The 17,295-nt window shown below is 36.1% G+C and overlaps 2 protein-coding genes across 2 annotated transcripts in view; one reads left to right on the forward strand and one right to left on the reverse strand.

The window, feature by feature from the left end:
* The first annotated feature begins 3,865 nt into the window (after window positions 1-3,865).
* SCOT (Succinyl-CoA:3-ketoacid CoA transferase) overlaps window positions 3,866-17,295 on the forward strand; it is a 28,275-nt gene continuing 14,845 nt past the window's right edge. The window contains exon 1 of the mRNA XM_067757129.1: window positions 3,866-4,173. Coding sequence (XP_067613230.1) covers window positions 4,108-4,173 — 66 coding nt within the window. The 5' untranslated portion in view covers window positions 3,866-4,107. The remainder of the gene's footprint in view (window positions 4,174-17,295) is intronic.
* On the reverse strand, window positions 14,659-16,795 carry LOC137253000 (protein transport protein SEC24-like). Its single transcript, XM_067789202.1, has 3 exons — window positions 16,718-16,795; window positions 16,303-16,641; window positions 14,659-14,948 (listed from the first exon to the last, which is right to left on the reverse strand). Exons 1-3 carry the CDS (start codon window positions 16,793-16,795, stop codon window positions 14,925-14,927), a joined length of 441 nt encoding a protein of 146 aa, XP_067645303.1. The 3' UTR covers window positions 14,659-14,924.

Raw genomic sequence — 17,295 nt, forward strand, 5'->3', positions numbered from 1 at the left:
TTTTAGCATGGAGCTTTGAAATGCTCTCTTTTTCATTTTTTAAACTTATTTTTTGTATGGTTTTCGTCGGTTGAAAATGGCGGAATTTAAAAAATAACAAAACAACCGTGATAATCATTTGATTGTTATATGACAGTCAGTAGTGACAACATGATTAAATCGGATAAACTGTTCTCGCATACATAACATTCCGCTGAGAATTATGTATCTGTCTTACATGCATAATGGTATCTGTTATATGTTCTTTTGTTCTGTACCAGGTGTCCGAAGCTTTCCCAGTTTGAGTCCTTTTTCATGATTATAGGCTGTAGTTGGGAACATGCGGACATGCGTGAGCGAACAAACGAACATACATAAATTTGAGTATCAATGTCTATGTCATCGCAGGATCAGCATTGTCAATTACAAGTGTGAGTGGATTAGTAAAACTATCAGCGTTTCTTGTAGGGCAAATAAACGGGCAACACGAAAATGTTACAGATAATAATCTAGTATCTAGGGATGGAACATATGGAATTTGTTGTCGATTAGTGCATGTATATTTAGAAGCGCAACATCTGGCGCGATTGTTCGCTTCTGCGTCAAAACGCATGCATATTAGAAAATTCATTGTGACTTGGTCATTTCTCTTATACTGTTTTCACACAGAAACTTAATAATCTCATTTCACCTGCTAATGAAATCGTAAATTTTTTGCTTTCACACAGAAGTAATTGCTCGATTAGTATGAACGATGAGACAGACAATCATGGCGGAACGATACAAGGTGGGATCATGGTGACATACCTACAAACAAAAAAAATTCCATGTACTTGTAAATTCGATGGACAAATGTCAAAATCGTAGTTGATGTATCAAATCAAATAAAAAAGGTTATAATCAGCTGTTCGAGGCGGCCACCTTGTATCGTTCCGCCATGCAGACAATGACATTTACTTTGACAAATGACATTTTTAAGCACTGAACACACCAAAAACTAAGAAGTGGAACGCGGCCAACAGAGTTGCATTGTGCTTTTGACTTCATTAGGCATTCGATTAGCTACTAATGAAATAATTATAGATTCGAATTTTGTAGGGAAGATTGAGCTCAATAAGCGTCTTAATGTAGAAAACTGCCTTTATTATTCAATAAGCCGTCTGTGTGAAATTAGTATTATACTTCATCCCTGCAAAAATTTTTGGATTACGTGTTCCATTTTCTTCATGTTGGAGTACTCTAACAATACTCCTTTGCAATGCGTTTGCGGACCACCATCAGCCGATCATAGCTCGTTTTTTAACGACAGTGATCACGACACGATGACGATGGAACAGAATTGCCAAAAGCAAAATATTGCATGCAAATAACTAATAATAAAATATTACTTTGGCAACTCTGATAAAATGCAAAAGCGCACTGGTTTTATGTATACATATTATATTAGTTTCTTTATTCACGTATGCGTATTATATTAATTTCTTTATTCACGCAAATGCTAAATAACATAAGAATATTCGTAGTATAAAATATAAAAGTTGTATTGCCCCTCTTCATTTACTTTCATTTTAAATTAAATTCACTTCGATAATTCTTTCCGACACAATTCCTTTTTAGTACTTTGGCATATGATCCTCTGTGGGTGCTTCATGGAGTACTACAGTGAAAGTACTTTGGAAAGTACTCTAACGTATGTACTCTATGGAATACGCACAAACAAAGCGAGAGGGGGATCACCTACTCCTCTCCTAGGACATCACAATGTTAATTGGAGCACATTTTTTGTATGAATACAGATTAAATTTGGAGCAGTCCTATACTCCCAAAGGAGTATTCCTTACATTATTTATAGACTACTCGCGTTTTTTGAAGGGATGCTTCCATTTAGTAAAATTTTTCGTTATTTGAATCACGATTTAGTCCCGGTTGTTTTAGTAAAAGTTGACTAGAGTTTAACCTTGCCACTTTGATCGATACCATAAAATTCTACTGCCCATTTAAGTTTACGCGGCCAAAGTGGCAGGATTAAACTCTAATCAACTTTAACTTGAGTTTAAACTTGCTCTTCGAAACTGCACCTAATACGTTACGGTGAACTACACCGTCTTCTTAGTCTCCACATAATAACTTTTACATTGCAAGATTTTTGACAACGTACTCTACCGCTTTGTAACGGGCGCTATATAGCGCCACCGCTTTCAAGGAATCCAAACCTTAATAGTTACATGCCAACCTAATAAAACCGCACTGCGTTTTTTTTGCGCACGCAAACAACCGGCGTTTTTTGCCCGAACCCAAATAAGCATGCGTTGCGATAATGTAAAGCATGTGTGCAAACGTCAAATCTAAATGTCACGCAGAACAAAAATTGGAAATCGAGTTAGATTTTCACGCAGCAAATTCAATTTGGGTTGCTCTCATACAAGTTGTATGTGCATGAGACATTTTTGACAGAAAATGACTTGCGTGCGTTTATATTAGGTTGGCATGTTAGGAAGTTTATGATCGAGCGTAATCGCATCGCGCGATGACGAGATATAACTCAACATTTATTTATTTGTCGTAGTGTAGAGAAAGCAACATGCGAACATTAACTCGTAAAAGTTTATTATTAGAAAATAGCTATCTGTTACGAAAAAAATATTTAAAAAGTATACATAAGAAAAAAAATATCAAGTGCGTCCAATCGCGATAGTGTAAACTGCATGACGCAAATTCCGCAAACACTGCTTGTCACGAACTTTTCAATAAAAACATCCATATTGTTTCGCTAATTTCGCTCAACTAAATCAAAATATTTTAGTTGCAAATTTTCGTCGCTTGTAATCGCTAAATTCGCTTTACGCTAAATCGCTTTGCCATAAACATCTCCATATGCACTAATATAATTGATCGCTAACAGCGATTCTCGTCGCATCGCGCGATGCGATTACGCTCGATCATAAACTTAGCCTTAAGTGTAATGAAGATATTCCCGTTATATGTAAATTAGATCTTAGAATTGTATAGTGATGTGCGACACTTGTTAACATTCCCTAGACTATTTCCGCACATCGCTATTGATAATAATAAAAGTTTCTGATAAAGCGGGAGTCATTGGTTCCGTATGTCGTATCGCTGTAGTCGTACCCCTAACGTAATCAGCTGCTTATCGTTACGACAGTAAACCAAAAACCAATTGGTTGGCTACGATACGGTTACGACCTTAAGCGGGAGTCATTGGTGCCGTATGTCGTAACGCTGTATCCGTATCCCTAACGTAATCAGCTGTTTATCGTTACGACGGTAAACCAAAACCCAATTGGTTGGCTACGATACGGTTACGACCTTAGCGGCACCAATAATCGATTGCATTGATTCTCATAATGTTGGTCGAACGAGCTGTTATAAGGTTACCGATACGGTTACCGATAAAGCACCAATGTCTCCAGCTTTAACCAAAAACCAATTGGTTGGCTACGATACGGTTACGACCTTAGCGGCACCAATAATCGATTGCATTGATTCCCATAAGGTTGGTCGAATCAGCTGTTATAAGGTTACCGATACGGTTACCCGTAAAGCACCGATGTCTGCAGCTTAATGCAAGTCGGTAGTTTAGGAATAATAGCCGTGTTTTTTTACAAGCGTATACGCGTATACGTTTGCGTTTGCGCGTAAAAAAAAACGTTTATCCTCGCTTAGATAAAGCTTAGGAGACCCATCTAGCGGCAGTGGTTAAATAACTAGCTACAAAGCAGGGTGTACCTAAAATCGGAGACACAAACCTACTGGCGGCCATAATTATAATATATAGTGAACACGCACAATTTTAAGATGTGATACATAGAATTAGTGTAGAGATTAAACATAGACACTCATCTGAGTATAATGCGTATTGAAATTTAGTAGTTACTAATTTTATGCGCAGCAATTTGTGAGGTGTATTTAAAGTTTGACTCTTAGCAGTCCATATAAAGTTTAAGCGCAAACGTCTATAGATGTAAAAGAAACAGCGAATGAGAGCTTTACGCCATAAAGAAATTTGCACACCTTTAGTACTCTTGACGCATTTGATTAGTATTGTTGAGGTGTTTGTAGTTTTTTATTCAAGTGTTCTCGAATTGTGTTGGTGGTTATTAAATAAATATGTCGGTTTACCATTTGCGTAACGTATTGGCGAATGTCACTGTTTATAGTCAACATTCAATAAAGGTAGGTAAAATTGCTCGTAAACACCAGGAAAATTAAAAGACTTTTTTCGCGATTTAAATTACTTCCATATAATTAAGAATTGTGTCTAAAAATATAACACATATCGCGGGTATGTACATATGTAGTGTACTCACAAAATAAACAAAAAATTGTCAGTGGTTGTAATTTTCTGAGATGTCAGGCTGCCAATAATTTTGTATCTCTGAGGGAATTCGATTTGCGATTATAAAATTTTGGTGTATGTTAAACTAAGTTTTTATTAAGGTTCACTACTCAAATATGATTAACACATACGAGCTGAGAAGTATGTATGTGACTAAGAACATACTTGATATGTGATCATCCATAAACTAGACGCTTAACATTATCGTTGGATAGATTACCAATTCAAAGTAACTCCATATGTTTATCCAGATACTTTTCTCCTACATATTTACAAAACTTATTTACTAACGAGTTTTGGAGTTGTGTTTCATATAATTGTAAATTTGTGATCGCATGGCGAAACTATACAAGGTGGCAGCATGGTGACGTTTCTACAAACATAAATAAAATTTTCATGTACTTTTGTTTTTGTAAATTCGATGGACAAATGTCAAAATCGTACTGCGCTGAAGTCGATCGACAATAGTTAATAGTTAGACACTGAACCTTCTACCAAAGAGGATAAATATAATAAGAGCCACCAGACTGCTACGAATGGCGAGCAACTGGCTGGAAATTAAAAAAATGTATGCCAAATGTTTTCCATGAGGGACATCTTAAATCGTCTCGCATTTATCAATGTCTTGTAGGCACCTTATTCAAATGTGATTTTTGGAAAGATAATTAATTAATTAATTAAATACAGTTGGTAAAATAAACACAAATACCCCACGAAAAGGTATAAAGACATTTATGCACATCTCGCCCAAAAAAAAAAAAATCCTGCGAGTACCCTAACGAATAACATTACGTAAAGTAACGAGTGACGTCTCTTATTATATTTATCCTCTTTGCTTCTACGCCATCCTGCTTCCCCCTCTGGCCTAATTATATTGTTGGCTCATTTCAGCTGATTTTTTCTCCTTGCACTGGCGAAAGGATTGTCTAAAGGAGATGAAGAATGCAACCAAAACTTTTACAATTACTAACTGCCGTGGGGTAAAACATAAAAAATCCCTTATTTAAACAAGTAAGGAAGGCTAAGTTCGGGTGTAACCGAACATTACATACTCAGCTGAGAGCTTTGGAGACAAAATAAGGGAAAATCACCATTTAGGAAAATGAACCTAGGGTAACCCTGGAATGTGTTTGTATGACATGGGTATCAATTGGAAGGTATTAAAGAACATTTTAAAAGGCAGTGGGCCATAGTTCTATAGTTGGACGCCATTTCGGGATATCGCCATAAAGGTGGACCAGGGGTGACTCTTTAATGTGGTTGTACGATATGGGTTTCAAATGAAAGGTTTTAATGAGTATTTTAAAAGGGAGTGAGCCCTAGTTCTATAGGTGGACGCCTTTTCGAGATATAGCCATAAAGGTGGACCAGGCGTGACTAGAATGCGTTTGTACGATATGGATATCAAATGAAAGGTGTTAATGATTATTTAAAACGTAGTGGGCCTTAGTTCTATAGGTGGACGCCTTTTCGAGATATCACCTTAAAGGTAGACCAGGGGTGACTCTAGAATGTGTTTGTACGTTATGGGTATGAAATTAAAGGTATTAATGAGGGTTCTAAAAGGGAGTGGGCCTTGGTTGTATATGTGAGGGCGTTTCCGAGATATCGACCAAAATGTGGACCAGGGTGACCCAGAACATCATCTGTTGGGTACCGCTAATTTATTTATATATGTAATACCACGAACAGTATTCCTGCCAAGATTCCAAGGGCTTTTGATTTGGTCCAGCAGAACTTTTTCATTTTCTTCTACTTAGGTGTCACACCCATTTTACAAAGTTTTTTCTAAAGTTATATTTTACGTCAATAAACCAATTCAATTACCATGTTTCATCCTTTTTTAATATTTGATATAGAATTATGGCAATTTTTTTTAATTTTTCATAATTTTCGATATCGAAAAAGTGGGCGTGGTTATAGATTTCGGCCATTTTTTATACCAAGATAAAGTGAGTTCAGATAAGTAAGTGAACTAAGTTTAGTAAAGATATATCGATTTTTGCTCAAGTTATCATGTTAACGGCCAAGCGGAAGGTCAGACGGTCGACTGTGTATAAAAACTGGGCGTGGCTTCAACCGATTTCGCGTATTTTTGTTCGACTTATGGCATTAAAAGTATTCTAGACGAATTAAATGAAAGAGGGCGGAGCCACGCCCATTTTGAAATTTTCTTTTATTTTTGTATCTTGTTGCATCATATCATTACTGGAGTTGAATGTTGGCATAATTTACTTATATACTGTAAAGATATCAAATTTTTTGTTAAAATTTGATTTAAAAAAAATTTTTTTTTAAAAGTGTGCGTGTTCGCCATCCGATTTTGCTAATTTTTATTTAGCACACAAATAGTAATATGAGTAACGTTTCTGCCAAATTTCATCATTATATCTTCAACGACTCCCAAATTACAGCTTGCAAAACCTTTAAATTACCTTATCTTAAAAGTGGGCGGTGCCACGCCCATTGTCCAAAAATTTTACTACATTTCTATTCTGGGTCATAAGGTCAACCCACCTACCAAGTTTCATGGCTTTATCCGTCTTTGGTAATGAATTATCGCACTTTTTCTGTTTTTCGAAATTTTCGATATCGAAAAAGTGGGCGTGGTTGCAGTCCGATTTCGTTCATTTTAAATATCGATCTGAGATGAGCGCCCAGGAGCGCACATACCAAATTTCATCAAGATATCTCAAAATTTACTCAAGTTATCGTGTTTACGGACGGACGAACGGACGGACATGGCTAAATGAATTTCTTTTTTCGCCCAGATCATTTTGATATATAGAAGTCTATATCTATCTCGATTAGTTTATGCTGTTACGGATTGCCGTTATGCGAACAAAATTAATATACTCTGTGAGCTCTGCTCAGATGAGTATAAAAAAACGACAGCTATCAGCAGTGCTTCATTCACTTCTTCCGTGACACTCGGAGTGTTTGCGGTAGCAATGCCAAGTGATAACACCGCCGAGAACAAATGCTTTCAAAAGTATTTTTTCGTGCATATTTTCGGGACTTCAGCCAAGGACCACGAAGCTGAGCATACTGTCCTTATACTAAAGCGGTTGCCGTAATAACACCATATTTAAATGACGCTTGACTGCCATTTGATAGTTGCACTGCAAGTCACGGCAGCTGTCCCTGCTTCGAGATAATTGACGTTAAAATGGGAGTGTTAAGGTAAACAAACTATTCTTCCAAATGTATTCCTAAGTCAGTGGATGTCTCCTCCTTCGTAATCGATTGTAATATTGCAGTTTTTAATTGTGAAAAATGTTAGAAAATTTGCCAACCAGTGGGAAAAATAATTTCACTTGCAAAGTGTGCCAACACCCTTAGCCAAAGCAAATGTCAAATTCTTCTTCTTATGATTTACTTGGAACAAAATTGGGGAGTTGGCTACTTTTCAATATCAGATGGCGCTAGTATAGCTCATTCTACCATTCTCCATAAAAATACATGCAGTCTACTCATAATGCATAACCATGTGTTAAACTCATCTATATGAAAAACTGCTTATGTGTCGGAGCTGTAACGTTGCTTACCATTAATTGGGTACCGTTCCTTGAGTAAAGACAATTTAGTCAATGTTTTTTTTTGAAAGAACTCTACCTCACCCATAGATATTCATTTCTTCCAATAAATAAACAACCTAGATAATAATCCAATGCGCTTTTAAAGCAGGGGTCCGCTTTCCATTGCACAATTTTGTCCTCATTGCGTAGGCGACAGTGCAGTAACTCTAAATTTTTGGCGACCCATTTTTTAAAGAGTGCGATACGAGTAGGTATCGTGTACTCCGATTACTTCTCTTGATCCCTCTAAGATAGTACTCGTATCGAGTACATTGAAAATTTGGTAATTTCTTTTATATAGAATAGAATTTTAATTACATGTGAGATGGCAATCCTTATGATTTCATATGAGCAGACATGGCGCAACGATACAAGGCGGCAGCTGATTATAAAGTTTTTTTATTTGATTTGATACATCAACTTCCGGTGGAGTACGATTTTGACATTTGTCCATCGAATTTATAAAATCAAAGTACATGGAATTTTTATTTATGTTTGTAGGTATGTCACCATGCTCTCACCTTGTATCATTGCGCTATGTGACCAGATGAGCTACAAATAAGAGCAATGTTTAGACTATCTTCTAAGAGTACTCTTTTGAATTTAGCGACAATAAATCATATGGCGGGGATTTACGCAAGATGTACGATTTTTTAGGGGCTTGTGATCAATGAAAGAGCTAATATGTATGAAAATATATTTAAGTATATTTAAGAGATTCGTCTAATTATCATTAAATATGCATATACATATGTACATAAACTTATATATATGTTTGTATATTTGTGATTTTATTTATTTCATTGCATGGTCGATGGGATTGTCAAAAGGAGATGGCAAACTCAAATGAAACAAACACATTGGCTACATTTTCTTACACATACAAAAACTGCTAAGTTTTAAGTTTCCATTCCATACCATTCGCACCAACCCCAATCCACAGATTTTGACAATTTGAACAGACATATTTTGTTATAGTACAGATGAGCCAACCATATAGTTGAACCATGTTATCTGCCGTGCTTCTACATTGAGATCACGGTTGCCATACCATGTCTTCACTTGGGACTTAAATTCACCGAAAAAAAGGACCAAATCTCAAAAAAATGACCAAATTTTTGTTTTATTTTATTGAGATACAAGCAATTCACAAAAGTTTCATAGTCGTTGTTAAATATAAAATTTCAGTATGTTTCCATGGTTTCCTATACAAAATTTTAATAAACTTAGCGAATAGGAGACTTAACTCAAACTGCACAAACAAAAACACTACTTTCAGGTATTATATTTTCAAATTTCTAGGATAGGTCTATGCCTTCACTAACTATACGTTTTGAATGTCGTTTTGCTGACAAAGCTCTTAGTTCCAGCATTATGTTGGTTATTGGAAAGAAATAAAATGTATAGCGCAGTTAGGTTTTAGTAAGACAAGGCTCAAAAATTTGCGTTTTGGTGTAGCCGAACTCTGAGCAAACTCAGTAAATCATAAATGATACTTACTTTTTCCCCTGAACGTTGAAATTTCATAACAAAGCCTAGATTTAGTAAGTGTGATTTTTGAAAAACTCACATTTACTGAATCTAGCCCCAGGATTCAGATTAAAAATAAAACATCTTAAGAGTTTCAACTGTGCAATAACGGAACCTGATTACATTTAAGTAGGTACTAGAAATTAGTTAACAGCGTTGTTATTGAAGTTTATGGGGTTCTGTACCTACGAGAATAAAACACAAAACACTTCTTTCGAAATCAAATCTTTTTTACATTTGCTCCAAACTCTGAATATAAAAATAAATTTGTTCAATCGCGATTCGCTATTAATTTATAAAGTTACCGCTTTCAAGAAGTATTCCTGCCTTACTTACACATAAAATAATTCTTATGCCAAGCTACTTAGTTTTGAAGTATTCGGCGTGCCCTAACACCACAATACTCCTGGAACACAACAATGCTCCTGCAATTTTTACATAGGATCTCTTTGTAAAAAATTTTGAAACTTACTAAACATAAAGCCAATTAGTTTCATTATTTTTTCTTAGTTTTCAATTCAAATCTTAACTCGACGGGCATCGTAATGGCTCCATCAGTGGAAAGCCCTGCCAAATTTTCTTAGAGGCACATATGCTTTTGAGAAAATTTTTCTTAGCTCAACTAGTGAAAAAAATCTATCAGAAACAAATTTTGATAAGTCCGTGTAATGTGTTTGCATTAGATCCATCAGTTTTCTTATTAATGCCTCGCCTAAAATATCTCCTATGAAATGTCATTGGTCTGCTACATTTTATTGACTGAGCAATTTTTTGGTAAGAATTCCATATACATATGTAAGTAAATTGAAAATTATATGTGTGCCAATCGTTGTGGGCAGAGTTGTGAATTTTAACCTCAGTGAAAAAGGAAGAAAAGTACCAAAATCGTGGTTACTGCCAAACGGACCAAAAGTGGCAACCGTGATTGGGATACCTCCATTACATATTTAAATTATCAGACGTTATCAGTTTGAAATTTACCTTAAGTGGATTATTAAGATAATTATCTGTTTTAACGATCAGAATAGACACGAATTCAATTTCCGGTGTTTTTGGGTGAATTTTGCTGAAATGTACCGTTATCCGCCTTAAGCTTAATATTTTTATACGCAGCTGAGCCATGAACATAAAATATATTGTGACATATATATTGTATAAAATATATTGTGACATATTTATAGTCGAAAAAAGCCTGCCGCGATATACTTCTGAGGAAGCTAGGGTCAATTTTCCCTTGCAATAAGAGACGACTCAGAACGGCATATGCAAGGCAGATTAACTTTCGTCGAGAGATTTTTATGGCAGAAATATATTCTTAGTGTTTGTCAAAACATTGCCGAGAGGCGACCCCGCTTATGAAACGGCTTTCTAAATTAAATTTAAATTACCTTATCTTAAAAGTGGGCGGTGCCACGCCCATTGTCCAAAAATTTTACTACATTTCTATTCTGGGTCATAAGGTCAACCCACCTACCAAGTTTCATGGCTTTATCCGTCTTTGGTAATGAATTATCGCACTTTTTCTGTTTTTCGAAATTTTCGATATCGAAAAAGTGGGCGTGGTTGCAGTCCGATTTCGTTCATTTTAAATAGCGATCTGAGATGAGCGCCCAGGAACGCACATACCAAATTTCATCAAGATACCTCAAAATTTACTCAAGTTATCGTGTTTACGGACGGACGAACGGACGGACATGGCTAAATGAATTTCTTTTTTCGCCCAGATCATTTTGATATATAGAGTTCTATATCTATCTCGATTAGTTTATGCTGTTACGGATTGCCGTTATGCGAACAAAATTAATATACTCTGTGAGCTCTGCTCAGATGAGTATAAAAAAACGACAGCTATCAGCAGTGCTTCATTCACTTCTTCCGTGACACTCGGAGTGTTTGCGGTAGCAATGCCAAGGGATAACACCGCCGAGAACAAATGCTTTCTAAAGTATTTTTTCGTGCATATTTTCGGGACTTCAGCCAAGGACCACGAAGCTGAGCATACTGTCCTTATACTAAAGCGGTTGCCGTAATAACACCATATTTAAATGACGCTTGACTGCCATTTGATAGTTGCACTGCAAGTCACGGCAGCTGTCCCTGCTTCGAGATAACTGACGTTAAAATGGGAGTGTTAAGGTAAACAAACTATTCTTCTAAATGTATTTCTAAGTCAGTGGATGTCTCCTCCTTCGTAATCGATTGTAATATTGCAGTTTTTAATTGTGAAAAATGTTAGAAAATTTGCCAACCAGTGGGAAAAATAATTTCACTTGCAAAGTTTGCCAACACCCTTAGCCAAAGCAAATGTCAAATTCTTCTTCTTATGATTTACTTGGAACAAAATTGGGGAGTTGGCTACTTTTCAATATCAGATGGCGCTAGTATAGCTCATTCTACCATTCTCCATAAAAATACATGCAGTCTACTCATAATGCATAACCATGTGTTAAACTCATCTATATGAAAAACTGCTTATGTGTCGGAGCTGTAACGTTGCTTACCATTAAATGGGTACCGCTCCTTGAGTAAAGATAATTTAGTCAATGTTTTTTTTTGAAAGAACTCTACCTCACCCATAGATATTCATTTCTTCCAATAAATAAACAACTTGATAATAATCCAATGCGCTTTTAAAGCAGGGGTCCGCTTTCCAAAGCACAATTTTGTCCTCATTGCGTAGGCGACAGTGCAGTAACTCTAAATTTTTGGCGACCCATTTTTTAAAGAGTGCGATACGAGTAGGTATCGTGTACTCCGATTACTTCTCTTGATCCCTCTAAGATAGTACTCGTATCGAGTACATTGAAAATTTGGTAATTTCTTTTATATAGAAAAGAATTTTAATTACATGTGAGATGGCAATCCTTATGATTTCATATGACCAGACATGGCGCAACGATACAAGGCGGCAGCTGATTATAAAGTTTTTTTATTTGATTTGATACATCACCTTCCGGTGGAGTACGATTTTGACATTTGTCCATCGAATTTATAAAATCAAAGTACATGGAATTTTTATTTATGTTTGTAGGTATGTCACCATGCTGCCACCTTCCCTGCAAAAACGCTCCACGTCATTTTACTAGTCATTTTACGGTCATTGTGACTTTCTGCAGCGGTTATATTCATAGTCACGTTTGCATGGGCGTGATGAACTTTTGTGACCAAATTTTCCGTTTCGTTCCTATTAATGTGATCGTGCATTCCGCTCCCACTTATAGGATGTGAGCATAGCACTGTGCTGCTCACACGTCACAATGCTCGTCAAATGGCGGTCATTTTTCCGTCATTTCACTCTACATTTTCGAGCCATTTGACAATCAATTTTACTGCGGTTTTACCATTTATATAACCGCCATATAACGTGTATTTTACCTGCAGATTTACTTTACCTGGAGCAACCATATGAATAAAATATGAACCAAAAAAATTGAATTTTCAATATTTATTATTTTCAATATTATTATATATGTATGTACATGAAATTGGTACTTATATTAATCCAGTTCATATAAAACAGAAGAACTTTAATAATAAATAAACTCGCTTAATTGGTTTTTGTTTTCCAATCTCTTCTAAGCGAGCAAAAAAATAATATTAAGCTTTAGACAAAACTCCAATTATTTGAATAATCTACAACTTAAAGCTTAGTAGAAATTCAGATCAAGAATATTCAAAGGTGTCGTGGATCCGATTGCTGTCGTAATTGAAGAACTTAAAAATGTACGACTATTAATTGAGTCAGACTTATTATTGTAACCCTTAGCAGGAGTATTGATTGGTTTCAAATCTAATTCCGACAGCAATCATATCACGACATCCCTTATTATATATGCACATGAAATTGTAACTTAAATTAATACAGTTCATATAAAGAAAAGTAAGTATTTTAATAATAAATAAACTCGCTTGATTGGTTTTCGTTTTCCAATTGAAATCTTTTCCAAGCGAACAGAAAATAATTTTAAGCTTTAGAAAAAACTCCAATAATTTGAATCAATTTAAATCTACAACTAAAAGCTAATTAGAAATTCAGATTAGATTTACTCTTTTTTTTCAGATCAAGAATATTCAAAGGTGTCGTGGAATCCGATTGCTGTCGTAATTGAATTTGAAAGTAATAAAGTAAAGTAAAATATGAATTTAAAAATGTAGGACTAGTAATTGAGTCAGACTTATTATTGTTCTAAATCTAATCATTCCAGCAATAATTCTGCAACCCTTAGCAGAAGTATTGATTGGTTTCAAATCTAATTCCAACAGCAATCGTATCACGACATCCCTTATTATATATGAACATGAAATTTTAACTTAAATTAATACAGTTCATATAAAGAAAAGTAAGTATTTTAATAATAAATAAACTCGCTTAATTGGTTTTCGTTTTCCAATTGAAATCTTTTCCAAGCGAACAGAAAATAATTTTAAGCTTTAGAAAAAACTGCAATTATTTGAATCAATTTAAATCTACAACTTAATGCTAATTAGAAATTCAGATTAGATTTACTCTTTTTTTTCAGATCAAGAATATACAAAGGTGTCGTGGAATCCGATTGCTGTCGTAATTGATGAACTTAAAAATGTACGACTAGTAATTGAGTCAGACTTATTATTGTTCTAAATCTAATCATTCAAGCAATAATTCTACAACCCTTAGCAGGAGTATTGATTGGTTTCAAATCTAATTCCGACAGCAATCGTATCACATCCCTTATTATATATGTACGTGATATTGCAACTTAAATTAATACTGTTGATATAAAGAAAAGTAAATACTTTAATAATAAATAAACTCTCTTAATTGGTTTTTGTTTTCCAATTGAAATCTTTTCCTGTGCAAGCACATCGCTAACCTGTGTTGGCAAAAGATATGATTATACTGTCTTCGATAGATAGTCCGACGAGCCGTTACTCGGCGAAGTAGAGATGACCGTTGTGTCGGTGGCAGCTGTTACAACAGCAGTTTCTAACTTTACACCATCCGTACAGTGTGATGAATGATTTACTGCCTTTTCCAATTGCTTGGCGCCAGCAATTTTTGCTGTTTGTAAAGCTTTAGCTGTAATGCAAATATATAGATGGGTTAAAGTGGTTTTCGTATGTTATTCAACAACTCACCCTATACCATCATCACAGCCTCATCATCGATTTTGAATATGTGTACTGTTTCAGTATTCAGACCGAGTTCGATTGGTGCAATATTTTCGATTTGATGAATATGTATACTATCCGTTAGGCAGATAATTAGGTGCGTTCGATTCATCCATATACAGTGGGTATTTGAGCCGTAGACGCAATGGCAGATATTTTGATTCTTTTTTTAGTGTAACATTTGTAAACAGTTGGGTTTCTCTGCTGTCACCATCACCTCTAGAGAGCTATTGAAGAAACGCTCGACCAAGATAATATGTTGCGATTTACGCGCATAGATTTCTTCCACCTTGTCACAGTTATTGATGGAGAAAATGCGAAAGCCATCTTTACCATCTAATACGTAAATTGAACTGTAGAGGAAGAAAAATTTTATAAAATTTAATAAAATCAAGAAATGATAGTTGTGCTAAAATGGGGTAAAGTATTGTATGTTAAAGTATAGCGAAGTCTCAGCGGCTTCGTCCTGGTGAAAATTGAGTTTGAATAGGTTTTATTTTTCATTCTTAGAAACATGTACGAAGGTACCTGGTAAGATATTACAAATCCTCAACGTTTTTATTGCAATAACTTAAAAAAAACCTCATATTCAAACTTCTGCTTAACTTCTAGATATCAATAGCTACCTTTTCCACCAGGAGTCACTATTGCTTCTACGCCTATGCTATTGTTTCCTACATCGATGAGCTTTGTAATAAAATAAACAGCTATCTCCCCAAAGACGAGTTTTGTCGCCTCGCGAAACCTGATATTGTCACCAACCAAATCATCGGTGACCTTATTTAAAACATGGCCGCGCCAAATGTCGACCATATGACATTACCCTACCGACTGTCTTACACCCTAAAATCTTGGGTGTGACTTTCGATCAGGATCTACATTTTGGAGAGCATGCACTAGCAATTGTAAGGAAAATCCAAAGCTGTAATAAATATTTAATATAATTCGATAAATCGGCAGTACTTGGGGTAAATATAAATAGACGTTTGCATGGTACGCGTCTCCGATATGGTCTCCAAGCCTAAAGGTCACTCACTGGAAGAAAATACAGGCCTGCCAAAATGCTGCCAAAAGCGCTACGGGCTGCCTTCTTATGTCCTCGGAACACACCTGCACAATGAACCGAGAAAACTCCCAATAAGGGAAAGAAATGAAATGCTAACCGAACAGTTTCTGTAGAATACCCTGAAACCTGGGCATCCCAACAGACATCTGATTGATGATCCAACACCGCTTAGGGGCTAAAGAGTCATCTCCGTAAGCATTATGAGGAAATACGGCACCTGAGAACTCAGCCGTATGAAGCAAAAAAACACAAGCAGTTCCTCAGTGAACTCCACAAACAGGCGTCGGACCTTTATGCTAGGAATTGTCCGGTGAATCCAGTACTCAAAGAACAGTACCCAAAACTTGCAGAAGAGGACCGGATACTCCCCAGGGAAAAGCGAGTCACTCTAGCTCAACTTCGATCTCGATACTGTAACAGGTTAAACTCTTACCTATCCAGAATCAAACCCGACATACAAAATGTATGCCCGCTTGCAATGTGTCCACACATGACACCAACCATCTCTTTAATTGTAATGTGGAAACTGCAAGTTTCCTTGGACTCCCGTTAGAGGATATTGATGATCGGTCGCACCTATTGGATGGGGCGAAGCACTGCTACAACAACGACAACAATTCAGAATAATTGGCAATACATACCGGATCAGCGGTAACAGTCAAACATTGACTCTTTAACTCTTCCAGCACAGTTTGTAGATAAATGTACTCCTCTGGTAGTGGTGGCTTCTCTTTAGGTGGCTCTTGTTGTATTTGCACTGGTGCAGGCTGTTCTGTGTAACCAACATTTGGTGGTTGCGTATTCCATGACTGTTGTTGCTGCGACTGCTGTGATATAGCTGAAGTTTGGAAGTTCATTTGTTGTGGAAATTGCTGTGTTGTGACGATGTTATTTTGCTGCAATGTTGGATTATAGTAATTGCCCGGTGCTGTAGTTTGCGTTTGGATTGACATATTACTGTTGGCGGTAGGTGGTGGTGACTGAAAAAGCAATAAAATAACACCGAAAAGGTTACCTAAAAATTCTCTTATATACTTGTCGTTAGTTGCATTTTACCTGATATTGTCCATATTGATCAGTATAACGTGTTTTGTGTTTGCTGCTGCTGTCTTGAATGATACGGCAGACGGCCATTAATAACCATTGATCCTTTTCTATAATTTACCGCATTATATATGCGTTCGCGTAATTCCACCAATTCCATATTTTCTTCATTAGTACCCGAACCCAATCCAAATATATAAGCTAAGGCAGCTGTGAGCGGACCTTGTGACACTCGACCTCCGTTTTAAGAATCCGACAGCGGAAATCAAACATTTTATTTCTGTCGAAATCTATTTACAAAAAACTGTAAAATGACACCGAGAGGGTCCGAAATATGGGGCTCTATCCATAGTTTTTTTTTAATAGAACACCTTTCTGCGTTGGCGGCCTTCGGCCGCGCTTATAAAAAATTACCCTGGGTGGGTCCGGTTTGGGATCAAAATTAATACGCATATTGTCACTTGCGAAGCGAATGAAAATTTTGTCGAATTTCGCGGTCTCGAATTGCGAGATGCGAATCGCTAGCGAATTCGCAAAAAAAAGTCGAATGAGTGACGAAGATGAATTTGTCGAATTGCCACAAGCGAAAA

The sequence above is a fragment of the Eurosta solidaginis genome, chromosome 5, assembly GCF_040869045.1.
Source record: "Eurosta solidaginis isolate ZX-2024a chromosome 5, ASM4086904v1, whole genome shotgun sequence".
NCBI classification, from domain to species: domain Eukaryota; kingdom Metazoa; phylum Arthropoda; class Insecta; order Diptera; family Tephritidae; genus Eurosta; species Eurosta solidaginis.

Excerpts from the sequence above, each read along its gene's own strand:
- LOC137253000 (XM_067789202.1), bottom strand. The coding sequence starts at position 16,795 with ATGGCCGTCTGCCGTATCATTCAAGACAGCAGCAGCAAACACAAAACA. Across the intron at positions 16,642-16,717 it reads ATCAATATGGACAATATCAG|TCACCACCACCTACCGCCAA; the intron begins GTAAAATGCAAC and ends TTGCTTTTTCAG. Across the intron at positions 14,949-16,302 it reads TGACTGTTACCGCTGATCCG|TTCAATTTACGTATTAGATG; the intron begins GTATGTATTGCC and ends CTTCCTCTACAG.